This window comes from Myxocyprinus asiaticus, chromosome 42 (genome assembly GCF_019703515.2).
Source record: "Myxocyprinus asiaticus isolate MX2 ecotype Aquarium Trade chromosome 42, UBuf_Myxa_2, whole genome shotgun sequence".
NCBI lineage: Eukaryota > Metazoa > Chordata > Actinopteri > Cypriniformes > Catostomidae > Myxocyprinus > Myxocyprinus asiaticus.
The window spans coordinates 1726710-1754387 of record NC_059385.1 but is presented as its reverse complement, the minus strand read 5'-3'; the positions used below and the strand labels follow the sequence as shown (position 1 = coordinate 1754387).

Sequence of the window (27678 nt, the reverse complement as noted above, 5' to 3'; positions counted from 1 at the left end):
ACGCAGCAGAGAAATAGACTGGGGACTTTTATTTTGACACGCTGCTGTATTGTGTGTGTTTCAGCGGTCTTCACTCATTGTAGCAGTCGCACGAGCTGTTGGCGGGAGACACTGAAGTCCACAAACTCACTTTCGTCTGATATTTTATGAATATAATTTTCATTCAGAGGTAAGTTCATTTTAATAAGTGTTTAATCAGAACGCACGTGAAGTCGTTTAACGAAGAACTGTGTTGAAGTTGGGCTGTATTTCAAATTAGCTGTACAGCTAAAGCTAATCAACATGTTAAGATTATACATTAAATTAAAATGTTTAATAGTCAGACATGGTTAATTCATTCAGTCAGTCAAGCAGAGAACAGAAAGATTGTTATTTTATTATTATGATGCAGAATATATTGTTTTTATTGCAGTAAATGTGAACTACGTCTTAATATACCTAAAAGTACATTAAATAATTTCTCATTGTATTGTAAATAAGTTATGTGTAGTATATAAATGTAGATAAATCTGTCTTACAAATATATACCTCTCTTTAGGATAAAAAAAAATTAAGGTTTCCACATTTGCACCGTTTGAAAAACTGAACCCCTTCTATGGAGTTATATATGTGCCACAATTCGGCACGCGCAAAATTATAGTATGAGCGCACAAAAAATTTTCTGCGTGCGCAAGATAAAATTTTGAGCGTGCAAAAAGTAATTTTGCACGTGCAAGATGAATTTTGTGTGTACAAATATTTAATTTGCATGCGGCAAATGATATTTTGAATGCAAAAACATTTTTTTCTGCCTTTGCAAGATGAAATTTTTAGTGTACAAAAAGTTAATATTTGAACGTGTAGGATATTTTGAGCATATAATAAGCTATTTTGCATGCGCAAGATGATATTTTGAGCGCACAAAAATGTGCTGCGTGCGCAAGATGAAATTTTGAGCGTACAATAAGTTAATTTGCACGCGCAAGATGATATTTTGAGTGCACAAAGTTATTTTGCACACGCTTGAACTCAGTTTTGCAAAGCAATGTATCTTGCAAAGATAAATTAATTTTTGAGAAAATTAACTCTGCATGCAAAATACCTTTTTGCATGCTCAAAATATCATCATGCGCATGCAGAAAAAATTTTATGTGCTCAAATATAATTTTGTGCCCGCAGAATTGTGGCACAAGTATAACTCCATATATATTTACATACAATACAGACAAACATACATTATGTAATGCTGAGTATTTTTGCATTCCCATAACTGTTATGTTGTGGCTGTATGTGTTGCAGGTGGTTTGTGTAGTCTCCGGTCATCATGCCGTCCAGTGTGGGTTCCAGCAGTCCAGCTACAGTTCTTCAGGAGGCTTTGGAAAACTCTGGCCGCTTGATTGACAGACATCTGCAGGAAGATCGCTGTTTCCCTGATCTGTCCGAGCTCCTCAATGTTCCCTCACATAGTAAGAGTTCCTGTCATTTCTGGTTATCAAACCATATCTCTATGATTTGGTCTTATTACTTCTGTTTGAAACAGGTGGGTGTTCATTTGCTTATACATAGTGTTTTTACTCTGTTTTGCAGATATGCCCTCTCTCTCTGGCATGTCAGACATGGATTATCCTCTGCAGGGTCCGGGCCTGATCAGTGTTCCGAGTCTTCCTGAGCTCAGTGCCATCCGGAGGGTTCCATTGCCCCCAGAGCTCGTGGAGCAGTTCGGCCGTATCCTACAGCCCAATAACATACTTTTACAAGAAACTTTCCTACAAGAATATCTTGAATTTATTCAGAAGCAACTGGTCTCGTTTTTTTAATCCAAGATATTTCCCCACTCGTTGGTGTGCCTTCGTTGGATGTCACCAATAAACCAAAAAGAAAAACAAGTCCGTTTGCTCCTGAATATTATGAGACTCAGTTGTAACACCTTAATTGACATGTTTAACAGATATGCAGTGTAACTGCATGATGGGTGTTTTCCCTGAAATCTCCAGGGCGTGGCTCACCATTGATAATGACATCTTTATGTGGAATTACGAGGATGGGTGAGTTTTGACAAAGTGAGCACTGTTTAGACATTTCTTTAACTATTTCAGGCATTTGGATTTCTGTTTTATATTTTTTCAGGAGTGATGTGGCGTATTTCGACGGCCTTAGTGAAACTATACTATCAGTTGGACTGGTCAAGCCAAAGCCAGGTTGGTTAGTGTTTGCACAGTATATTATTTAGAGCTTGCCCTCAAATCTCCATATGTTTGGAGTTGTGTGATGACTAGAGGACTTTCTTGTAGTATTGGACTTGATATCAAAACTAAACTTTGTGTGTACTACCATTGCAATCTGTGTTTTGGATTGCACACTTTTTTTGTACACTTTATGACTGAGTTTGCAGGATTTTGATACAGACTGCTCATCTGTATCTATTAGGGTTGTGCAGCAAAGCCTTTATCTGTATTCGGATAGAATCGGATGTGGGCGTGGCTTAAACCGGAAGCGTCTCGAAACTAATTTTAAAATGTAACTCTCTTACATTTATAGTTTCTGTATATAAAATAATCCTCAGATAGACCTATTTAAATATTATTAATAATAATAATTATTATTACTACTATTATTGCTATTAATTGTAATTATTATTATTATTATTATTATTATTTATTTATATTCTTGATATTCTTTATTTTTTCTCACCGGATGAACCTGGATATGTAGGCTACATTAATTGTGTAATGTGTTTTGTTCTTGGATTTGTCCCCTTTTTTGGAATGCCCAATTTCCAATGCACTCTAAGTCCTCATGGTGGCGTAGTGATTCGCCTCAATCCGGGTGGCGGAGGATGAATCTCAGTTGCCTCCGCATCTGAGACCATCAACCCACGCATCTTATCACGTGGCTTGAGACATAGCGCGTGTGGAGGCTTCACGCCACCCACCGCGGCATCTGCGCTCAGCTCACCACGCGCCCCACCGAGAACAAACCACATTATAGCGACCACGAGGAGGTTACCCCATGTGACTCTACCCACCCTAGCAACCGGGCCAATTTGGTTGCTTAGGAGACCTGGCTGGAGTCACTCAGCACACCCTGGGATTCGAACTAGCGAACTCCAGGGGTGATAGCCAGGTGTAATGTGTTTTTAACTTTGGTTCCTCCTGGTATTTCTGATATTAATATCTGCTGAAACAATATTTTCGTTTATGTCTGTGCAGAGTGCAAGCATAACGATGTTATTTTGGGGGCACAAAGTGTCAAGCAATTGTGAAATTTCAAGCACACATAGGGGTGGGCATTATACCGATAGACACGATAAACCGGTATACATTTAGGATTATTGTCTCTATCGTGGTAACACAAAATTACCACACGAGAAATGGGTACAGTACATAACACGTACGCACTCTGTCGGATAAATGGAGTGAGGCGGTGCAGTTGCTCATTCCTCAAATTCATTTGAATGGGAAGATGAGAGGAGATTATGAAGGAAAAAGTGCATCCTCCGTGGTGTGGAATTGGTTTGCCTTAAGAAAACGTGATACCGAGCATAAAACAGCGATTTGCAAGGTTTGTAGATTGTGTATGTCGATATATCCATGTGTGCATGTATATCAGTGGTCAGGGCTTCACGTGAGACTGATAGAAATAATGAAACGCAGTTTTTGACTGACAGCTGCATGTGTCATTAGATGAAAAGCTCGTCTAGAACGTGAGACAAATTAATTTTCGCATTAGCGACTGTCAAAGCAAATTCAATGACACTTCATCCCGTGCTACAAACATGCCTTCCATCCAAACATACTCGCAGCTTTTGTGCGAGTGTTGCGCACGCAGTCTGAAACACGCAAGTGCGCGCGAGTATTGAAGGCATCTCAGTCCCTTCATTTGTGCTCCTGTGACAGAGAAAGTGCAGATCACACCCGCTACTCATTCTGGTTTCTCTCGATATCAAGTAGGTTTTTTAAAATACACATCAAACCCCTTTCTAAAATTCTGTTCGAATGATGTTTGATATCAGGAAACAAACCAGCCACGTTTTTTTCAGATATTTAATATTTTCTTTAAGAGATTATTAAAAACACTAAGAGCCTAATTAAGTGTTTTATTTATGAATATTTATTATGTCATTTTACTTTTTGCATTGCTTTGAGAAGATGTTGAGTGTTTTGAGGAAAGTTATAACAATAATCATAATAATAACAACAATAATAATATAATAAAAAGAAAATTGGTGCACATCATCAGACTGAAATGTCTCCCAATTTTGAATACCCAATTCCCACTACTTAGTAGGTCCTCGTGGTGGTGCGGTTACTCACCTCAATCAACTCTCAGGACAAGTCTCAGTCGCCTCTGCTTCTGAGACCGTCAATCCGCTCATCTTATCATGTGACTCGTTGTGCACGACACCGCAGAGACTCACAGCATGTGGAGGCTCATGCTACTCTCCGTGATCCACGCACAACTTACCACACGCCCCATTGAGAGCGAGAACCACTAATCATGACCACGAGGAGGTTACCTCATGTGACTCTACCCTCCCTAGCAACTGGGCCAATTTGGTTGCTTAGGAGACCTGGCTGGAGTCACTCAGCACGCCCTGGATTCGAACTTGCGACTCCAAGGGTGGTAGTCAGCGTCAATACTCGCTTAGCTACCCAGCCACCCAATTAATGTTACTCTTGACAAAATTCGATTTCTGTGAGGCGCACAATTAACAGAGACTGAAACGGAGTCGAGACCGCGGCCATCCGATGAACTTGAAATCACACCGTGTGCATTTTCATTCATAAGGTTTACACTCTAGTAATATTGGCTTTACAGACTCATCATTGCTTTGTAATTTTCGATATGTTTATTTAAAGTATCGCTTAATACCTGTGCTCGTTGGATGATCAGTCTTCCGAATAATTTTTCTATTGTTTGGATGAATTCGTTTTGAAGTTATTATTTGTGCCTTTCCGAATAAGGGATTCGGCTTCGGGCACATCCCTAGTATCTGTACATTGATTTGCATAATGTTCAACACTTCAAAAAAAGAAAGAAAAGAAAACATTTGATGGACAACCTTTGTGTTACAGGTATATTTCAGCCACACATCCATTTCCTCTTGGTATTGGCCACACCAGTGGACGTAGTGATCCTGGGTCTGAGTTTCCCTAAAGCACAGACAGGCGAGTGATAAAATCAAACCCAAAAATGTTAATGTCCAGGTAAGGGTGTTTCGTTTGTTCAGTGTAATTATCTTGACTGTTTCTACTCCTGCAGGTTTGAATGACAGTTTGTCCGGAGTGATGCAGCTGTTGCCGGATCCTCTGTACTCCATCCCCACAGACAACACCTACCTGTTGGCTGTCACCTCCACGGATCAGGGCCGCATCTTCATGGCTGGTAAAGACGGCTGTCTGTATGAGGTCGCGTATCAGGCGGAAGCCGGCTGGTTCAGTCAACGCTGCAGGAAGATCAACCACTCGAAGAGCAGCCTGTCCTTCCTCATCCCATCACTCCTGCAGTTTTCATTCTCTGAGGACGGTGAGAATATTGTGGTTTAGATGTAATGCTGGTTTTGTCTACCAATATTGTTATAGATTTCAATAACTAATGCAGAATTTGAGAATTTGTATTCAGAATACAAAATTGTAGAAATTAAACACTTATATTTCACAATTTGGGCTGGAAATTCACAAAAACATGCATTTATCTGCAATAAAGTGCAATATCCTGTGTCAAGGCTGGTGGTGGATTTGGGAACTTCCACTTCTGTTTAAGGAATATTCTGGGTTCAATACAAGTTAATCTCATTTGTGGCGTAATGTTGATTACCACAAATTAATTTCGACTCGTTCCTCCTTTTCTTTTTGCCCAATTCCACAATTCCTCAATCCGGGTGGCGGAGGACGAATCTCAGTTGCCTCCACGTCTGAGACCGTCAATCCGTGCATCTTATCACGTGGCTTGTTGAGCGCGTTACCGCGGAGATGTAGCACGTGTGGAGTCTTCACGCTATTCTCCGCGGCATCCACGCACAACTCACCACGCGCCCCTCCGAGAACGAACCACATTATAGCGACCACGAGGAGGTTACCCCATGTGACTCTACCCTCCCTAGCAACCGGGCCAATTTGGTTGCTTAGGAGACCTGGCTGGAGTCACTCAGCACGCCCTGGATTCGAACTCGCGACTCCAGGTGTGATAGTCATCGTCTTGTCCCTCCTTTTCTTCAATAAAGCACAAATGTGTGTTCCAGTGAGACACTTACAATGGAAGTCAATGGGGCCAGTTTCTGGAGGGTTTAAAGGCAGAAATGTGAATCTTATAATTTTATAAAAGTACTTCTGTAAAATTGTCTATAACTTTCCACAGATGCGGTTAGTAAGTGATTTTATCACACTAAAATCATGTTAACACACATATTGTTTATGTTTTGAAACAGTGAGTATTTTGATGTTTGCTGATTGACCCCATTGACTTCCATTGTAAGTGTCTCACTGGAACACACATTTGTGCTTTTTTAAAGAAAAGGAGGGACGAGTCGAAATACATTTTTGTGGTAATCAACACCGACACAAATGCTGTCGATTGAGCTTAACATGCATTGAATCCGAAATATACAGATATTCTGAAAATGACCATATTTCGGTCCTGGAAGTTTGGTAAGTCTGTGCTTTTATTCAGCATTTCACATTTCAATATGTTTTGCAGATCCAGTTGTTCAAATTGCAATTGATAATTCGCGGAACATTCTATACACGCGTTCAGAGAAGGGAGTTCTGCAGGTCAGTGCCAAAACATTAATACAATCAATCATGTGCTGAAGTGTTTATTATTATAGCGGCGTTCTGATGTTTCCTCGTGTCTGTCAGGTGTATGATCTCGGCGTTGATGGGCAGGGAATGAGTCGAGTTGCTGCCATGTCTCAAAGCTCCATCGTATCAGCAGCTGGAAACATCGCCAGGTAACGGCTTCACCTGTGTTTGCTGTATTGTTACATGCAGTATGCTGTATGTAGACATTTTGGGCGATAACACGGTTTACTATTAGAAATCTAAATTTAGCTGATTACACTGGAACTTCAGTCCACAGTTTTACAGTTTGAATTGGAAATAAGCCCTGATATTATTTGCTTTGAATGTCAGCTTATTCAAACTAAGAAATGTTGTCTGATACCAATATATTATGATATTTATATGTGTTGTTCACCCCTAGTTTATAGCTTAATCATAGTTCTCCTATATAGTACACTTGTCGATGCAAATTCATGTCTCTCTGTCTTATACAGGACGATTGATCGCTCTGTGTTCAAACCCATCGTTCAGATTGCTGTTATTGATCGCTGCGAGTCTTTAGACTGCCAGCTGTTAGCAGTCACTCACGCTGGTATGAATAAATCTTACATTTATTAATAGACACCCTCACGAATCATTGATTAGTGTATATACTCTGAGTTGTGTTTATGTACTCTGTGCAGGCGTCCGTCTGTATTTTAGCACCTCCCCTTTTGCTCCGCCCAACGCCAGACACACCGTGGCTCGTCCCAGTATCCTGGCACTGGTGCATGTTCGTCTGCCACCCGGATTCTCTGCATCCTCCACTCTTCAGAAACCTGCTAAAGTGCACAAGGCTCTGTACAGTAAAGGTGTTCTGCTGATGGCTGCATCTGAGACGGAGGACAGTGATGTTCTGTGGTGTATGAACCACGACTCCTTTCCGTTTAAGAAACCTCTGATGGAAGCTCAGGTCAGAGACCCTTGCTGACTGTCCATCCTTCCGTGTGTTTGTCTCTCTGTCTGTCGGAATGTCTTTTTGTTTGGCTGTCTGTTTGTCCACCTTTCTGTCATTCTGTCTATTTGTCCGTCTAGCTATTTGTCTGTTTGTTTTTCTACGATTATGATTGATTTTTTTTCACCCAATTTGGAATGCCCAATTCCCAATGCGCTCTAAGTCCTCGTGGTTGCGTAGTGTTTCGCCTCAATCCGGGTGTTGGAGGACGAATCCCAATTGCCTCCGCATCTGAGACCATCAACTCGTTCATCTTATCACGTGGCTTGTTGAGCGCATTGTCACGGAGACATAGCACGTGTGGAGTCTTCACACCATCCACCGCGGCATCCACGCTCAACTCGCCACGCGCCCCACTGAAAACGAACCACATTATAGCGACCACGAGGAGATTACCCCATGTGACTCTACCCTCCCTAGCAACCGGGCCAATTTGGTTGCTTAGGAGACCTGGCTGGAGTCACTCAGCACACCCTGGGATTCGAACCAGCGAACTCCAGGGGTGGTAGCCAGCGCCTTTAACACTGAGCTGCCAAGGCCCCCGATGCTACATCTTTTTATCATTTTGGGGGACAGTCACATTTCTGCCTTTAAACCCTCCAAAAATGTCCCCCATTGACTTCCATTGTAAATGTCTCACTGTTACTCAACTTTTGCTTTTTTTTGTTTTTTTTTTTAAGAAAATTATTTTTTGTGGTAATCAACATTATGACTCAAATGCTGTCGATTGAGCTTAACTTGTGTTGAACCCGGAATATTCCTTTAAGGTTTGTGGGTGCTTAATACACAACATACTCCTTATTCATATTTAACATGAAATCATATAATAAAATAGGGACATATACATTTTTTTAAGGCTTTATAGACATTGAAAATATTGCACAGGCGTAGAATGACAAAAATTATATTTTAAACATTACAATTTTTCCAAATACTTAAAATATTTCTCTATTTTCGGTCAACTTTTGTTCTGAACGACTTGACATTTACTGTTGTTTTTGGAACCCAGCCAACCTGAATATTATATTAAATCATATTATATTATATTATGGAATAGTAATATATTTCTGTCCTAAATGTTTTTAACTTTCACACGTTATTTTAAGGCTATCTTGATTAAACCCACGAGCCCTTATTTCAATTGGGCGGTTGTGAAATGGTTGATAAGATTATCTTACTAAAGTCTCTTAAGTCATATGTGTATATATATATATGTTCTTTTTTGGCAGATGACAGTGAATGTTGACGGTCACTCGTGGGCTCTGTGTTCTATTGAGGAAACTACACCACCAAAGATCATCACTCCTCTGAATAAAGATCTCATTCCTGTCACCGACTCGCCGTTGGTCGTTCAACAGCACAACATCCCACCGCAGAAATTTGTCCTTCTGTCTGCTCAGGTACAATCATCTCCATGTGTCGTCGTCTTCTACATAATACTCCTCAATTTGTCCTCCTCTTACTGTTCATTACATTATTTAACCGTCTTCAGGGAAGTCATATCTTCCACAAACTGCGGCCCGTGGATCAGTTACGCCACCTGCTGGTGAGCAGTGCAGGAGGAGAGAGTGAGGAGATCGAGAGGTTCTTTAAGCTGCACAGGGTGAGTGACGTCACATTTATTCTTTTCCCCAGAGAGATTTTCTTCCGTTTATGTATTTGTCAATCAGTGTTATTCATTTCCCTCCTCAGGAGGAGCAGGCGTGTGCGACAGCGCTCATCTTGGCGTGTTCCACTGCAGCGTGTGATAGAGAAGTGTCCGTATGGGCTACAAGAGCGTTCTTCAGGTCATACTTCAAAATGCATTCACTTGACAAATGTTTTTTATTAACGTATTTACCGTTAATTCAACATACACCAGCATGAAGGGCAGAACCTTTGCGATGTGTCCGCTCGGAGTCATTAACACTGATTCCGTGTAAGTGATAAAATGGAGAAAGGAGCTCCTGACGCTATTTGTTGTACAAAACAAGCCCAGATGGCACTTGTGACAGAAATCAATTATTTTTCAGCCTAAGTAAGGCTAATTTTAATAACCACAGAAGCACGTCAAGTCTTAACTATCACCAAAATGCAGAATGAGAAGTTTTTGTCTGCAAGCGCTTTTCATGTGGAGTTCAAAGCGGCGCTTGACACCCTGACGTGAATCATGAAAGCGGCTATATGATTGCTGTAACAAAGCGGATAGCCACTGTCTGCCGGCAGGATGAGTTTTTAAAATAATTATCCCTTTTTCTCCTCCATCTCCTTATCTTCCATTCAATTTGGAATGCCCAATTCTCACTACTTAGTAGGTCCTCGTGGTGGCGCGGTTACTCACCTCAATCCGGGTGGTGGAGGACAAGTCTCAGTTGCCTCCTCTTCTGAGACCGTCAATCCGTGCATCTTATCACGTGACTCGTTGTGTATGACACCGCGGAGACTCATGCTACTCTCCGTGATCCACGCACAACTTACCACACGCCCCATTGAGAGCAAGAACCACTAATCGCAACCACGAGGAGGTTACCCCATGTGACTCTACCCTCCCTAGCAACCGGGCCAATTTGGTTGCTTAGGAGACCTGGCTGGAGTCACTCAGCACACCCTGGATTTGACCTCGCGACACCAGGGGTGGTATTCAGCGTCAATTCTCGCTGAGCTACCCAGACCCCAGTGGAGGATGAGAGTTTAAGAGATTTAATGCCCATTGCAATAAATGTGCAATCTATGTGGGGACTAATTCTTTCAAGTCAACCTCCTACTTAGACTTTAGGAAGCATTTAATGTTACTTGATTTGGTGCTATTTTAGTGCATTTCTATCTTTATACTGTGGAAGGCTTTGTTCGGAAAATGTAAATAAAGCATTATTATTACATATTGTTTTGTTTTCTTTCCTAAGAAGTAAATAAATGCATTTTGACAGCAAAAGAAGTATATTTAGAGTGAAATTTCAGCACTTTCTAAATCTGCGATTAATAACTATGAAAAATTATGCAAATAATTGAGTAAAAATTTTAATTGACTGTATTACAGCATATATATATAAATATATATATATATGGGTAGCACTTACATTACATAGTCACACCAAAACACACTGCATTGGTTGAGCCAATGTTTCTCTGCTGGGCTGGTCAAACAATGTTTTGAAAGCTCCACATAGTTACAATATTTACATTTTATGGTAAAATAGACTGATTAATGACAAAGTTGACTGTGCATATTAAGCTGGGTTACGAGAATATGACAAATGATTTTGAGATTTTTTTCTCAAACTGCTGCACCTAAAACCCATTGTACATAATAAATAAATAAATTAAAAAAAGTTCATTTTTGTGTGTTTTCTGAAGGTATGGTGGAGAGGCACAGATGCGTTTCCCATCTGCTATTTCTGCCCCCAGTAATGTCGGGCCTCTCTTCAGCTCTCCAGTACCAGGTGAGAAACATTTTAACAGCACAGAAATCTAACATGATGTTGGTTCAACATTTTAACCATTAACTGTGTCGAATTACTCACTAGAACATGATTGTTCAATTGTGTTCTGTTGACTAACGTCTAACATTTCGCCTACTGTGATTCTAGGATCACCAATGCCTGTCGGTAGCCCCCTACCACACCCCAGTTTCCTTGCGACACCTGCCCCAGGTATAAAGCTACCCCTCCGTTTAGAAAACACCTTACTAATGTGTGTGTACCAATATAGTTGCTAAACAGGGCTGGGGGGGGGATCGGTTTCCAGATTAATCGCAATCTTCATTTGAATGATCCTGATATCTGCTCTTAAAGGGATAGTTCACTCAAAAATTTAAATTCTCTCAAAACTGATTTATGTGCCTTTTTGTCTATACTTCTTGCCTGAAATACCGTGTCTGTCATTTTTGCATGTTGGTTTTTTTAAATGTTTGTATTCATAATATCCCACATCAAAATAAACTTTCTTTGCCTCTGGAAATTTGTTTGTTTTCTGTCTACATAAGCAAGGTTGCATGGATGGGGAAAAATAAATAATATTTCGTAGTCCTATCAAATCCCACCCTGTTATTTACAGCTGAATATTCTGTTTGACATGTAGAACATTGTTTCCATGTATCTCATGTTGTTTTCATGCATCAGGTGTGTTCCCGCCAACTGTGTCGACCCCTTACGTTCCCGCTACACCCATGTATACGAGTGGTGCCCCCATTACAGCCATGACCGCTGGACCAGAGGTCAGCTTCTCTGGAAAACACAACGGCATCAGTATTTACTTCACGCGCATACTGGGGTCAGTCAAATACAAGCTGTTAATACATGATGAATGTTCATAGTAATTGGTTGAGGGTTCCTATAGATTAAGAATGCTGTTCTGCTTTAAAACAGGAACATTTGGGATGGGAGTCTTGCGATGGAGATGACCATAAACAACGGAAGTCAAGCTGTGACTATTGTGAGTTAATGATAGTTCTGCATAGTTTAACCTCTTTGACTCTGAAGAATTTTTGGGCTGCCACCAGCAATTTTTCACACTCAAATTTAAAAGCTCACCATTTACACATACTGTGGACTAATTGCCTAAAATTGGTCACATTTGTTTCTGACCCCCCCCCACCTACCCCTTGAATTACTAGACTAGAATAATATCGTATATGTTTACAATCTTATGATGAATAAAATTATTATTATTTTTGTCCTGACTTTGTAAGCATGTAATTCTGTTTCTGTTCACCCCATCTCCCTCCAAATAGTCGATGGAAGCAAATACTTCCTCTATCACCTTCCGTCACAAAATGCCGATCTAAAATGTAGGTGGCATTATAACACATTTTAGCCCAGATGTGCTCGTCCATAGACATTCAGTCTATTTTTCAGTTCATGCACCACCCCCAATTTTTCATTGAATATCTCGGCCTCTGAGTGGACTAGAAGCTCAATCTAAAGTTGTCATTAGAAAGCTGAGATCCTCCCCTTTGCGATGATGTTTAACATTTTATCATCGACAGTCAATAACATATTATTCCCATGATTGTTTTAGCATGGTTTTCCTGCGGGACCGCATATTTTGTTCTGCACATCTAAGATATAGCATTGGATTATTCACACAAGCAAGCTCAGAGACAAGTAAACAATGGCTCATTTTTTAAGGAACTGCCTAAGGTAAAAGAAGACTATTTGAGGCTTACAGCAGCAGTGATTGGCACATAAATGAGACGTTTGTATTTGATGTCTTACAAATTTCATATTACACTTTTTGATTCTTTTGACATTTTTTTTTAAACTGTTGTATTAGGGCAACAAAATAAACTGTACAGTCACATTTCCAAGAATGAGAGCTTTCATTTGATATATAATCTGTCTATTTAATTGTTATTTTAAAGACTTTTATATTCATATTAATAGTTTTACACATGACCACTAGGTGGCGCTTATTTACGACGTGGACGATTTAAGACCATATTTTGTCATTTTAAGTTACATAAATGAAGATGTGATGGTTATCTCTGCAAAGCTTTCAAACGATACCCCATATGCCTGACTTACAGTATGTATATGACTTGAGCTTTTTAAGCGTAAACTTTTCTCGTGATATAGCGCCCCCTTTTGGACCCGCAACTGTCCATGGAGTTGAAGAGGTTTTAAACTCTGCATCCATTATTGATCTTTTTTTATTTTTTTTTTTTTTTTTTTTTTAAGTTGGAGAGCACAGCCAGTTCGTCTGATCTGGAAACTGTTCTAATGGAGCTTCAGGGCCTAAAGGAATTTCTGGATAAAAACTCACAGTTCAGTCCAACTTCACTGGGTGTGGTCAAGTACGTGAACCCTGCGCAGATTTCTGGTTCGCATTTATCAGTGCATGCATGTTTGATGTTTTAACTCACTTGACATCCTCAGTTTCAGCTCACCAGCTAACCTACAGCAAAGACTTCTGGGATTTATGCGTCCAGATGGGGCAAGCTCTCAAGTCCAGCAAGAGCTGCAGAGGAAATATCACAGTAAGTTTAGTATGTTTGTGTAAGGCGGATTTTCATCAGTGTTAGCGGTGTAACTAGCTGAAATTAATCATATATTTCCATGTAAACAATGTAAGATTAAAAGACATTTTAATTTAGTTCATTGCTCAGTAGTTCAAGTAGATAATTGTTTTTTAAAGTGCAGCTCAACTGTAGTATTAAGGCCGATTTATACTTTATATGCGTTGAACCTACGCCATAACCTGACATGCACCTCTTTAAAAATGTAACCACGTGTCGCGTCGATGCAGACCATAACAGCTGTGATTGGTGTGCTTTGTTAAGCTCTATGCAGCTTATCATGTTGTATTTGGGCTCATTTTAATCTGGAGCATCTGCTGATTTTGAACTGTTTCATGAAGTTACAAACAAAAACAAGACAAAAGTCAAATCTGGGCTTTTTTCTCTGGGATTTTAGTTGATATATATTTGGTATGTGAGTGAAACAATATTTGCTGTATGCCAGAATATTTATTTCTTATTATTTAAGCGACTTATAAGCAAGCATTACTGATTTATTTTCTCTCTGCATGGCAGACAACATGTATAATAAATAACATGTACCTTAATCTTAACATGTACATGCATACATTGATGAACTATTTTAATGCTGCAATAATTTAATAAACACTCTTAACTGCTTCAAATTATGTAGCTTATTGACAAACTACAACTGATGTTCACCGTCTCCTGTTTGTCCCTCAGCGGAGGCTCAGGTGTATGAGAAATCGTCTCTTCAGGGAATACAGCAGCTGATCCATCGCTCCTTTCAGACACTGGCACTCTGGAAACTTCTGTGTGATCATCAGTTCAGCCTCATCATCTCTGAGATGCCCAAGGTGAGCTTTGCTTTATGCTGAAGGCCTATAATGGTCAAAAGCAACGTGACAAAGCGAAAAAAATAAATTCACTTTTTCTTATTTTTCTTGAACTCAGAAAAGCTTGCATACCTCAGTGAAAGTGAAATGCAGAGTGAGCCTCAAAAATGGGCCTACAAAACATTGCTTTTAGAATTTATTGGGCTTATACTCACTCAAATGGACTTTTGTGCAATTGTCCTCACTGTCTGATTTTCAGGAGTTTCAGGACCAGATAAAGGCCGTGAGTTTTAAGGATGTCGTAGTGTCTGGACGTGAGCTGACAGGCGCTCTCATCACCGCTCTCATTAACGTTTACATCAGAGACAGCGCTTCTGTAGATACGGTCAGCGGTCACCTAAGAGACATCTGCCCTTTACTGTACAGCAGTGATGACAGCATCTGTTCAAAGGTATCGCTGGATTGTCCTCTATTCTGTATTGGCCAATCTTTTTTTTTTTTTCACTTAAAACAGTGTAAACTTTCTCTGTGGCTTAAAATCTTTTTACTCTTCATTATAACACTGTATTTTAAACATATTGTGTTGGCCTTTGGTATTTCTGGTCCGCTGAGAAATGGATTTATTCTGCTAACAGCCTTGAAAAGGTTTATAACAAAGGCAATCTGGAATCGGTTTTAGCGTTTTTATTAAAAATGAATTTTAAACATCATCTGCAGATTTTTAGCAGTTTTGCCTATTATATTTGACCCTGGATTTCACCATGGAAGCTGGTAGGGGGTTAAAAACAAACATCATTATAATATGTTGACTTCTAATATTCTTGATCGGAGTTCTAGTATGAATACTAGTGTTTTAAAAGTAGGAAAACAGTATAGCTTTATAATGCCAGCCATTGGATTATTGCCGATAACATGCAAACAGTTATGGTAAAACTCTGTCTGCATTCTGCATTCTCACTCCTGACAGGCCAATGAACTTCTCCAGAGCTCCAGACAGATCCAGAATAAACTTGAGAAGGAGAGAACGCTAAAGGACTCCCTCCGTCTGTACCAGCAGATCAGTCACCATACAGATCTGCCTCTGGTGTGCTCTCAGTACAGACAGGGTGAGTAACCACTTTACATCACCTGGAGAAACAGCTGCTTTCGACTTTTTGTAACTGATCAGATATCTTGTGTCCCTGTTCAGTGCGTTTCTATGAGGGTGTGGTTGAGCTGTGTCTCACTGCTGCAGATAAAAAAGACCCTCAGAAACTGGGACCGCACTTCTACAAGAACGGAGAGCCGGAAGAGGACCTTACAGGCCAGCAGGCATTCCAGGAAAGGTAGAGCAGAAACATACAGATGTGCTATGATAGTAGTGGTGCAGTTGTTTCAGTAGAGATTGTAGCAGTTGGAGCTGTGGCCTAACGGTTAGCACATATGCTCCAGATTCATTGAGCCTCATGTGGGAGTTCCAGGTTCAAATCCTGCCAGCAGAGTTTTCCAGTCCCATCTCCCGCTCTCTTTCCCATTATTGATTGTAATCACTCTGCTTTAGCTATCAATGAAATGGCAAAAAAAAAAAAAAAAAATCACGACCAAGTTAGCCCATCTCCAGGGTTCCTACAGTCATGTAAAACCTGGAAATATCAGGAATGTTTTTGTTTTTTATTTTTGTATTTTTTTTTTTCATGTCTGGAAAGGTCAGGGAATTTTATAAAATGGCAATTCTTATAGTGAATATAATTTTTCTTCACTATACTTTCCTCTAAAATATTTCTTCAGCTAGAAATGGCTCTTTTTGAGTGCAGTCTCTGTAAAGTTGTTAAAAATCCACATTCAGTAATCAAGAACAACTGAAGAAGTCATGGAAATTCACATTGCAGGAACCCTGCATCTCTGGTATGACTATTTACTTTTTAATTTGCGATCTTTTCAAATGTGACATTTCTTTTTTTTTTTAACCATTGTGCACTGTTTGTTTTAGACTCACACTTGCATTATTCGCGGTCAAATTTGACCGAAAACAATAAACGTGTATTTTTTTTTTTTTAAATAAATGAAATACATTTACACTAACTCCAATAAAGTTGTGCATTTTGGAGGGAATCTTATGCCATTTAGATATTACCTACCTTTTAAATTAATATATTACACCATTAATTTGCATATGCAAATTTATGCTAATTTCACTTCAGTATAAACCTACATTTCTGTAAGTTGAAACATGAAGAAAATATGAGAATGTGTCATGTACTGGGGCAGATTGCTGCCATCTGGTACAAAAAATAAATAAAAATAGAACAATTACATGACTTGAAAATCATGTCATGACAATAATAGCCAGTAGATGGCTGCAGTGATCCACTAATTCTTTCCTGGTTGTAACAAGATGAGTGTGCGCGTGTGTGTGTGTGTGTGCGCGCGTTCTGCATAATGAATGTGTTCTAGTCTCACCCCTTCATTGTTTGACAAATAAAATTAAAAAAAAATTTCCGTGTTATAGTCTCACCCATTTCCTATGGTCATGAACAACTCAAGTGTTGTTTTTTTTTTTTTTTGTCACGAGGCCTAAACTCACCGAATCCAGTCCACATTTTTTTGTGTTTTCAGATGGCAAATGTAGGAAAAGTAACCAAGCCTTGAGCCACTCATATGAAGTATACCACTTTTATTAAAGAAACTAAATTGATTTTGAACAGTGCACAAGGGTTAATGATCTTTTATAGGGACTTCAATGTTGAGAAAGGCGTAAAACGTAAACTTAAATTACAGGGTTCCCACGACCATGGAAAACCTGGAAAGATTAGGGAATTTTAAAACTGAGATTTGAAGGCCTGATACAGTTATTGAAATTTCTGTAGTGGATTTACAGATATAAAATATTTAATTGGCTAGAAATTGCTCTTTGTAAGGGCAAATTTTGTAAAAGTCATAGAAATTTTGTGGTCAAAAGGAGTGGGTAGCCTGTCTAAAATGAAGATACATTTTTTTTGTAGTCATGCTCAGATCTCTAAATATTTCATAAAGTATTTTACTTTTTAGTGTAATCTGTATTTAATGTTTCTAGAATAAATCCATATCCGGTAATCTTGAACAGGTGTAACAGTCATGGAAAGTCTTTGCTCAAAATGTGGGAGTCCTGAAGTCATTTGTGATGATTTGTGTGTGTTTGTTTCCAGACTGTGTTGTTATAAATGCATCACAGACACCATGCAGGAGCTGGTGAACCAAAGCAAAGCGGCCCCTCAGTCCCCCAGTGTCCCCAAACAACCCGGGCCCCCTGTCATGACCTCTGACCCCAACATGTTGAGCAACGAGGACGCTGCAGCCCATGTGAGTCACACGCATCTGCTCTGTTTCTTCATGTCATTCAAAGTTTGATGCGTATATAACAATTCTGTTATTTCTACTGATGTCTTTGTCCACAGTTTGAGCAGCTGCTGGGTCTCGCGCAGAGATCTCAAGACGAGCTCTTCCACATCGCGCTGTATAACTGGCTCATTCAGGCCGATCTCACTGACAAACTGCTGGAGGTATGAAGTATCTGACGCAGAAGTACTTTGAAGTGTAGCGTTAATTCTCTTTGCTGTGAGTTTAAGGGCTCTTCCTCTCTTTCAGGTGAGTTCTCCCTATCTGGAAGATCATTTGATGCACATGATCAAACAGGATCAGAGTAAAGTGCGGAACATGGATCTGCTCTGGCGATACTACGAGAAGAACCGAAGCTTTGGCAAAGCGGCACACGTACTGGCGCGTCTCGCAGATATGCACAGGTATCTGCGCGGGCAATGACATCACTGATCATAGAGACGTCCAGATCAGGGGTTGCACTAAAATTAATCATTATCCGTCATTTTGACGAACTGGGTTGTAAAATTTCTATCATGCTCTACTTTTATATATCCGTAAAATATTGTAATACTTGTTGTTTTTTTAATTGGCCTGGCCAATTAATCGGACAATATTTGAGTAAATATTTTATAAAACAAGTGTTCGTTTCACTTTAGAAATGTTGTGTACATCTGATTTTCTGTTGTTAAATTGTATTTTGTATATGTGCATTTATATCGGTCATCCTGCTCTCTAGATATCGGTATCGGCCATTAGAAAAAACCCCATATTGGGGGCCAGGGTAGCTCAGCGAGTAAAGACGCTGACTACCACACCTGGAGTCACGAGTTCGAATCCAGGGTAGAGTACATGGGGTAACCTCCTTGTGGTTACTATATAATGTGGTTATCGTTGTGTGGCGCGTGGTGAGTTGTGCGTGGATGCCGCGGAGAATAGCGTGAGCCTCCGCGCGCTACGTCTCCGCGGTAACGCGCTCAACAAGCCACGTGATAAATTGCGCGGATTGACGGTCTCAGATGCAGAGGCAACTGAGATTAATCCTCTGCCACCCGGATTGAGGTGAGTCACTACGCCACCATGAGGACTTAGAGTGCATTGAGAATTGGGCATTCCAAATTGGATGGTATGTGTTTCTGTTGATGCCATCAGTTTGCATTATTTCAGGGTGCTTTCACACTTGGTTCGATTGCTTGGACCGAACGAGAGTCCATTTTCTCCCCCTGCCCCCGCTGGTCTCAGTATCATATAATTTGTGTCCGAACCATGGTCCGATTGCGTCATCAACGTGAGTACAAGTGGCAGCTGTTGACCTCTGTAACAAGGTAACAACTGAAGAGAACAAGTGTTATTAATGTATTCATCTCTTGTGTTTGTTTGTCACGGATGCATTGAATGTGCAAAGATGTGAAGAATGTTAGCGCTTGTCTGCCGCGAGCCCACAGATGCATAGCAAGAGATGTAAAGAATGGTGATGTTGGGGCCTGGGTATCTCAGCGAGTGTTGATGCTGACTACCACACCTGGAGTCGTGAGTTCAAATCCAGGGTGTGCTGAGTGACTCCAGCCAGGTCTCCTAAGCAACCAAATTGGCCCGGTTGCTAGGGAGGGTAGAGTCACTTGGGGTAACCTCCTCGTGGTCACGATTAGGGGTTCTCGCTCTCAATGGTGCACGTGGTAAATTGTGCGTGTCACGGAGAGTAGCATGAGCCTCCACATGCTGTGAGTCTCCACGGTGTCATGCACAACGAGCCACATGATAAGATGCGCGGATTGATGGTCTCGGAAGCGGAGACAACTGAGACTTGTCCTCCACCACCCGGATTGAGGCGAGTAACCGTGCCACCACGAGGACCTACTAAGTAGTGGGAATTGGACATTCCAAATTGGGAGAAAAAGGATGAAAATGGCGATGTGATGATCGGTAGCCTGCACAGATGTAAATTATGTCACAAGTCACAAGTGGTTCACTTCCACGATTTGTTACGATTGTGTTCATATCAGAGGCAAACCGTGGTGGAGTTACATGAACCATACCCAAGACCACCTCTTCAAGCAGACTTGGGAAAACAGCGTTCACATCATCCAAACGAACCGAACTTTGACGTCATTCGAACCCGGGTGCGCACCAAAAGTGTGAAAGCACTCTCAATTTCAGTTTTTTTTTTAAAAGTGTAATTTTAGAAAATTAAGTACACTTCCCACAATCCTGAGGGGGAAGTCTATACTTGTAATCAACAACGTGAAATTAATAGTTTTACATTTTTCCATAATGTTTCATTCAGTTGTGAATTCGCAATGCTTCGTGGGATTGTAGTTTATTCCCACATTAAAGATGTTAAGAACACACTTGTACGTTTTGTCTGATTTTCAAAAAAGTTTTTGCTTCAAATCAAAGGTTTGTAATGTTGTGATTCACCTCGGAGCTGGTTGGTTTGATTAACAGCTGATAAGTCTTTTATTAAGGATTTTATGAAAACCCTATGGGTTAAAAAAAAAATAATGGGGAAAAGTACATCCAGAACCTGTTGCACTGTATTTTAGGATATCTGCTCAGAGTACATTATAATGATTTATCTTTTTGTTTTGTTTTTCAAAAGAATAAGTGTTTCTTGAAATCCTGAAAATAAGTTGCCCATTTTAATGTTTGTGTGTATGTAGTACAGAGATCTCTCTGAAGCAGCGTTTGGAGTACATCTCCAGAGCTATTCTCTCTGCCAAGAGTTCGTCCTGCATGTCTTCACTGGGAGCCCATGGAGAGTTTCTACATGAACTGGAGGAAAAAATGGAGGTATTTACACACAAACACCTACTGTGGCTGACCAGCCGTCATTTGTCATTGACCACATTTACATACACTTAAAGCGGTTTATTTCAGGGTTTTTGCAGAGAAGCAAGGGGCTGCAACAGTACACAAAATTCACGGTTCGGTACATACCTCGGTTTTGGGGTCACGGTTCGGGATGGTTTTGGTACAGCAGGGAAAACAGAATCTTTTATTTATTTTGAAAACAGTGGCTGATGGGCAACAATTTTTATGAAGGCTCATTTATACATGACTGCACTATTTCTTCAACGAAATTACAATACAAAACTTAAGAGCCTCTTATATGGGGGCCAGGGTAGCTCAGCGAGTATTGATGCTGACTACCACCACTGAAGTCGTGAGTTCGAATCCAGGGTGTGCCGAGTGACTCCAGCCAGGTCTCCTAAGCAACCAAATTGGCCCGGTTGCTAGGGAGGGTAGAGTCACATGGGGTAACCTCCTCGTGGTCGTGATTAGTGGTTCTCGCTCTCAATGGGGCGTGTGGTAAGTTGTGCGTGGATCGTGGAGAGTAGCATGAGCCTCCACATGCTGTGAGTCTCTGCGATGTTATGCACAACGAGTCACGTGATAAGATGCGCGGATTGATGGTCTCAGAAGCGGAGGCAACTGAGACTTGTCCTCCACCACCCAGATTGAGGTGAGTAACCGTGCCACCACGAGGACCTACTAAGTAGTGGGAATTGGGCATTCCAAATTGGGAGAGAAAAAAAAAAGAGCCTCTTGTATGCACATTGTTTAAAAACATAAATAATAATAAAAGTGCAATTTTAATAATTGTAACAAAATTAAGACATCAGCAGTGTAGATTTCTGTGTCTTTTGCCTTTCAGCTCACCACTTGTACTTATCACTCAATATTAAATACTCCTATGGCATTCGATATTGCTTACAGCGAGAGGCTGCTTGAACGCCGTGGCGAGACTAACTTGCACAGGCTGTTTATGCTTTGCTCCCGTAAGCTCAAGAGACACATGGGGATAATGTTACCGCAAATGAGTCATCATGTTAGATGTGCTTGCTGAGCAGGGCTGTTATAAGGGTTGAGGAGGGGGGAAAAAGGCAGAAAGGCTGTTCCATATTGTATATCACATCTAAACGCATTCAGCTGGAAACTAGGATAAAATCATGGAGACAGCGTGCGAAAGTGAAAGCTGCCGGGGCAGCACGCACGTTGATGAAGAACTGTCCTCATAAACTTCACATGCATTTATCTGAGAGCATGTGAGCAGGGCGGAGCATTGAGCGGAGCGGTGATAATTTCACCTGAGCAGTGAGCGCCTTTTTAAAGATTCCACTCCGCTCAGTCCGCTCAGCGCCGTTCGCTTAACCCAGAATGCACTTCGTGATATGCTGGTTTGGGAACCTGCGAAATAAGCAATAAGCCTGAAGTTATGGAGCTCAAACATTATTTTAGTGAAGTTGCAAACCATATACATAAATGCAAAGCAAAAATCAAAGCTAAGAACGAGGAAATCGCAAGGGAGTGTGGAGAGACTGTGAGAATTAGCAAATATTCCTTTTGCAATATGTCACATTGCCAGAGAGCACGAGGATGTGCTACGCGAACATGGTAGCGCAGCACAAGGTGAGCTAGTAGACTACACTACTATTCGATAAAAAATGAATAGATGGGGGGCCTGGGTAGCTCAGTAGTAAAGACGCTGGCTATCACCCCTGGAGTTCGCTAGTTTGAATCCCAGGGCGTGCTGAGTGACTCCAGCCAGGCCTTCTAAGCAACCAAATTGGCCCGGTTGCTAGGGAGGGTAGAGTCACATGGGGTAACCTCCTCGTGTTCGCTATAATGTGGTTGGTTCTCGGTGGGGCATGTGCTGAGTTCAGCGTGGTTACCGCGGTGGATGGCGTGAAGTATCCACATGCGCCATGTCTCCGTGGCAACACGCTCACGTGATGAGATGCGCGGGTTGACGGTCTCAGACGCGGAGGCAACTGGGATTCGTCCTCCGCCACCCGGACTGAGGCGAATCACTACGCGACCACGAGGAATTAAAAGCACGCTGGGAATTGGGCATTCCAAATTGAAAAAAAAAAAAAGATAAGTAGATAAGTTGATCTTTTGCAATCATGTCAGTGCACGGTAACATTTTATTTTAATGTGTCCTTATTACACATATTACATGTATTTACTATAATAATAACAGTCAGTTATGCGTAATTACAAGCAACTAATCCTAAACCCTTAACATATAGTAAGTACATGTTAATTAGTAATAATCCGTAATTACTTGTGTTCGATTGGAACTTGCGACTCCAGGTGGACAGTAGTTGCTTTTGAGCTATCGGTTATCGACAAAAATCTATGCCAATAGTTTTAAAAAAAATTATTATTCCTCTTCCTTATGCAGTAAGAGCGGTTTGGATCTACAGTATAACAGCGACCTCAAGAGGTGAAATAAAAACAATCACGTGGTGATTTGCTGTATCTTTCATCATCGACAATGTGCATCCGTATTTTTATCCTCACTTCAATGCATATTTTGATTAGATAATCGAGTGTTCTAAATTGAAGCGTGCCAAAAAAATAAAAAAGCGACTATATGGAAGCGTGCCCAGTCAGCACATACATTGTCTCCTTATCGGTTAAAACAGTACACTACGTCTGGGATTTTGGGACGATTCCAAAATCGACAAAATCCACTATTGGTGTTGACCTCTACGACAGAGAATAAATTAGTGAGGTTTTCTATGATCCCATGTTTGTTTTTCACATCAGCGTCGCAGGGAAATTATGCTGCTCTGGAGAAAGCTGCTTACTGACCGAGCCGCATGTATATGAGAGAACACAGTGCATGTAAACGGGAACGCCGCTTGTGCAGCTTTCTTGAAATAAACTGATTTCTTGTGTCCATGTGAACCTGCTCACTGAAGGGCAAATACCCAGACATTGCTTTATATACAGGTGTATGTGCCAGTGTTGGCATATGTTGTAAGGGGCTGTTCATTGTTTTTCAATGTGTTTTTTTTTTATGTAAACATACGCTTCACGGATGACTTTGACAGTTTCTTCAGCGTCTTGTGGATGAGCGGCACATTTTATAAACGCTCTGATCAAATTAAAAAGAACTTCAATTTTTAAAACACATGTCGAGAGACCTTTTCTATTCGTTGTGCTGCGTCTAAACAACGCATTCTGTTTACTGCTGTTGTCATGTAGGTGGTGCGCATTCAGGTGCAGATCCAGGAGACTCTGCGCAGACAGTATTCCCAGCATCCCTCAGTGCAGGGCGCCATTACACAACTGGACTCTGAGCTCATGGACATCACTAAGGTAATTTTTGTTTTTTTTTATACGAATTTTACAACAGCTTTCAACGTGGCTCGTCCTGTCAGAATTTAGAACCATCTTTTTATTAAAATGCAATATCTTTTTCTTCAACTGTTGTTTTTCCCTCCCTCTTTAGCTGTACGGCGAGTTTGCGGATCACTTCCGGTTGTCTGAGTGTAAGCTGGCGATTATTCACTGTGCGGGACATTCAGACACGATTCTGGTGCACTCGCTGTGGCAGGAGATCATTGAGAAAGGTGAAGTCTCTGCTGTGAAAGCCTTCCTTTTCTTACACCGTGTTTCTCTGTGTCTGATTAGTTCTTGTGTTTCAGAGTTGAATGACAGTGTTGCGATGAGTCCAGCCGATCGCATGAGAGCTCTGAGTCTAAAGCTTGTGTCACTGGGGAAAGTATATGCTGGAACACCACGATACTTTCCATTAGGTATGCTCCGTTTCATTCTCTGTCAGCAGTTTTTTTTTTTTTTTTTTTTTTACTCTTAATGGTGTAATTGTTTCCCTGGTGTCCATGTGGCCTGCCTTGACATGTCTGAGTGTAATCTAGTTCGATCAAGCGATTTTTCTTTTTCTTTGATATTCCTTTTTTTTTTCTCCCCAATTTGGAATGCCCAATTCCCAATGTGCTCTAAGTCCTCGTGGTGGCGTAGTGACTCGCCTCAATCCGGGTGGCGGAGGACGAATCTCAGTTGCCTCCACGTCTGAGACCGTCAATCCGCACATCTTATCATGTGGCTTGTTGAGTGCGTTACCGCGGAGACATAGCGCATGTGGAGGCTTCACGCTATTCTCCACGGCATCCACGTACAACTCACTACACGCCCCACCGAGAGCGAGAACCACAAGGAGGTTACCCCGTCTGACTGTTCCCTCCCTAGCAACCGGGCCAATTTGGTTGCTTAGGAGACCTGGCTGGAGTCACTCAGCACATCCTGGATTCGTACTCACGACTCCAGGGGTGATAGTCAGCGTCTCTTTGATAATTCTTGTCATTTTTCTGTTTTATATATTGACAAAAGAAAGCACTGAACATAGGGGTGGGCGATATGTCCCAAATCTTAATTTATAGTTTTATATTACGATAAACTATATACAGTGTATCACAATATAGTCAAATGTTTCTGGAAAATCAGTAAAAATTAGTTCAACCACATTGTAATGCCTATTTTTGGATAACACAGTGATTGATTGAACTACTTCCTCTTATTTAATTTTCTCTTTATTTGGAACTAGATAAACATAAAGTAAAAAAAAATAAAAAATCAACCTTACTGAAATGCTCAATTTCACATTATGCCACCTTTCAATCTGATGTTGTTTATTATTAAAATTATAATAATAATATATTGTAAACTTTCCTCAAGAAACTCGACATCTTCTCAAAGCAATGCAACAAAGAAACCAATTCAAGTAAAAAAAGTATCCAACAGACAAAAACCCCCGCTTCGTTTTGTTCTTAATTATTTCAGTCATCTCTATAGAGAATGTATGGATATCTTAAGGCAAACATGGCCAGTTTGTTTCCTAAAGTCTAACATCATTCGAACAGAATTTTTGTGATGTTGATGTGTAGATATGTTTGACTTCTTCCGAAACGCTTTAAGGTAAAAAAAAAAAAACCAACTAAGAATTCAAATGGGTCGCATAAGCTTTGTGGTCCGCGCCGTGATATCAAGAGAAGCTAGGTTGAGTAGCGCGAGTGATCCCGCTGTGCGCTGTCCTGTCTCTGGAGCCCAAATATTGGGAAGCCTGCTGGACTTGCGCGCACTTGCGTGCGCCGGAGATAGCACATGAAACACTCACGTGAAACACAGATGTGCTTGTGAGATTAGAACCATATTTAGCGCTTATGAAGTGCAGAACACAATAAGAATATCATGAATTTGCTACATTTCATTTAATTATTCAACTGATACACACCACACACATGGATATTTACATATCACGATAAACGCGATATAGCAAAATCACTATTGATGTATATCGTCATATCGCCCAGCCATAATTGAACAGTTTAAATACCTTTTTGAATTTTTTTTCAAAGCTGATGTCAATCATTGACAGTTCATAGACAAGGTTCAACTAATTTCCTCTTCAGATTTCCTGGTGAAGTTTCTTGAACAGGAAGTCTGCCGGTTAAACTGGGACGTGGGCTTTGTCACCTTCACCATGCAGGAAATTGGAGTTCAGCTTCCTCGACTTCTGGAGGTGTACGACCAGCTCTTCAAGACCCGGGTACGAGAACGCAGCATGTAGTGTTCACTTTTTAATTACTGTAATCTTTAAGTTGTCTATTCGGATAATTGATGATTGTGCACATATACAAACTCAGCTGAGGTGAATATAATAAAGCTTTTTAATCCATATGCAAATGTTGTTTGACATTTTCTTTTATCTGTACCAACATTTTATTAAGAGTGTAAAACAGCCTCAAACTGTATTTATTAATTTATTTAAAAAAAATGTTAGTACACACGATAGTTAAGCTATCGTTCTCTGTGTTTAGGATCCGTGTTGGCAACGCTTGAAGAAACCTCTTCACCTGGTGGAGTGCATCCATGTACTCCTGTCTGGATACGTGGATGATCCCAGCCGCGTGCCCACCTATGACAGGTAAGAGAATCATGGTCATTTTTGTTTATCACTTTTATCACTTTTCTTTGGTACTGGGCCGAAGCATTTCCCTTGTATAAGAGGTAGTGAGTGGTGTCATTATTTTAAGAAAATGAAATGGTATTTAGAAAGTCTGAGTTCAATCAGGCAATTACTCTCTCTGCCTCTCTCTCTTTGCAGACGTAGATTCACTAACGCATGTCTGGATAATATCTGTGGTTATCTGGTGGAGCTTCAGTCGTTGAGTCCAAACACTGCTCTACAGGATATCATACGCAACTTTAAATCTCTGCAAGCCAAACTGGAGAAGCTGCATTGATGAGTTAAAGGTTATTGACTTTAACATGAATTTTTGCACCAATCTCCTGGTTTTAGCTGTCCGTTTGTAAGTGTTTGATTGAAACCCCAGATAGTACGACCTGATGCATCTCATAGTGCATTTTGAACATGCAACTTTACAAAAAATCAAGCGACAGGTCTTTATTGCTCTTTTTGTGCCTGTTCACTCAAACAAATAAACAGTTCAGTTATATATTCATTCTTTTGCAGACATTTTTGTGGTCTCCATTGCTAAGAATTGCAGATATGAGGGTGCAGAATATATGATTTGATGATAACTTTAATTTTTTCCATGATTGTTGAAAATCACTGTTGCTGCTGTACTGACTGAGGAGGCACTTATTGTGAAGGTTTCAAAGATTAAGACCTTAGTGTTGATCTAAAAGCATTTTTTCATTTGTCCAGAATTTGGATAAATGAGCATAAGGCTAGACCACTGAAAAATGTGTCCAGAATTCCCACAGTATGGTCAATTTCCCAATTATATATTTCTTCTTATTATTATTTTTTACTTAGAAATGTTTGCATGGATGCATAGGATGAAAGGTGATCTGCTCTTGTCCGCTTTGTACAAAATGCAAGAATTATCAATGGACTGTTTTATAAAAATGATCCATTTTTATGAAACATTCTTTTTTAACTGCCTTATTTGTGTAATAAAATGTGTATTGCAAATGTTGCAAAAACTTTGGATGTAATAATAAATAATGTTTTGTTTTAAGGTACAA

At 40.4% G+C, this 27678-nt stretch overlaps 1 protein-coding gene across 1 annotated transcript; it reads left to right on the top strand.

The window, feature by feature from the left end:
• Positions 1-53: 53 nt before the first annotated feature.
• Positions 54-27678, top strand: LOC127433059 (nuclear pore complex protein Nup155-like). The gene is made up of 34 exons (XM_051684692.1): positions 54-169; positions 1279-1445; positions 1567-1704; positions 1928-2024; positions 2107-2177; positions 5055-5147; positions 5242-5505; positions 6676-6749; positions 6837-6928; positions 7253-7350; positions 7442-7710; positions 8982-9152; positions 9245-9355; positions 9445-9539; positions 11086-11171; positions 11319-11381; positions 11850-12000; positions 12096-12162; positions 13407-13522; positions 13605-13705; positions 14429-14562; positions 14801-14992; positions 15509-15647; positions 15731-15866; positions 17706-17859; positions 17955-18059; positions 18145-18299; positions 20535-20664; positions 23872-23985; positions 24119-24239; positions 24315-24425; positions 26097-26233; positions 26505-26611; positions 26792-27678. Exons 2-34 carry the CDS (start codon positions 1304-1306, stop codon positions 26928-26930), a joined length of 4173 nt encoding a protein of 1390 aa, XP_051540652.1. The 5' UTR covers positions 54-169; positions 1279-1303; the 3' UTR covers positions 26931-27678.